Below are 449 nucleotides of genomic sequence, written 5' to 3' on the forward strand. Positions count from 1 at the left end.
CTGTGGAGAACGGTACAATAGGAAATTGCTTTTAACAAATGCCATTTAAACAGAATCTTACATGATAACTGAATGAAAGATTGAAAGCCCCAAGGGGACAGGGAGAACTAAGCCTGGCACCTTCAACCACACACATTCATAGATGTCCCTCCCTGCTGAGAGAAGTCCTTTGACTTTAAATCCTCACTTTGAGTGACATAATTAGTCTAAATGAGTTTAATTGCTTTGTATTAGTTAAACATTGCTCTGGATATACCTGTATTGAATTTTAAACCATTTAACAGATGTCCAGATTAGCTGAGGCAGCAGATTTATGTGAAATGTCAACCCAAACAAGTCTGCACACACACAGCCAGCCAACAACTCCTATTGGCAGTCATCTTGAAGGGAGCTTGAGTAACCATGCTCTCAGAAAAGCCAGGTATTTGCCCTCTTTGTTCAGTTGGGTT

The 449-nt window shown here is 40.3% G+C and overlaps 1 protein-coding gene across 1 annotated transcript in view; it reads left to right on the forward strand.

The window, feature by feature from the left end:
• Nucleotides 1-449, forward strand: part of LOC119582383 (kinesin-like protein Klp98A) — an 18,087-nt gene that overhangs the window by 12,967 nt on the left and 4,671 nt on the right. Inside the window, exon 15 of the mRNA XM_037930595.1 lies at nucleotides 285-421. Coding sequence (XP_037786523.1) covers nucleotides 285-421 — 137 coding nt within the window. The remainder of the gene's footprint in view (nucleotides 1-284; nucleotides 422-449) is intronic.

This window comes from Penaeus monodon, chromosome 15, assembly GCF_015228065.2.
Source record: "Penaeus monodon isolate SGIC_2016 chromosome 15, NSTDA_Pmon_1, whole genome shotgun sequence".
Classification (NCBI taxonomy): domain Eukaryota; kingdom Metazoa; phylum Arthropoda; class Malacostraca; order Decapoda; family Penaeidae; genus Penaeus; species Penaeus monodon.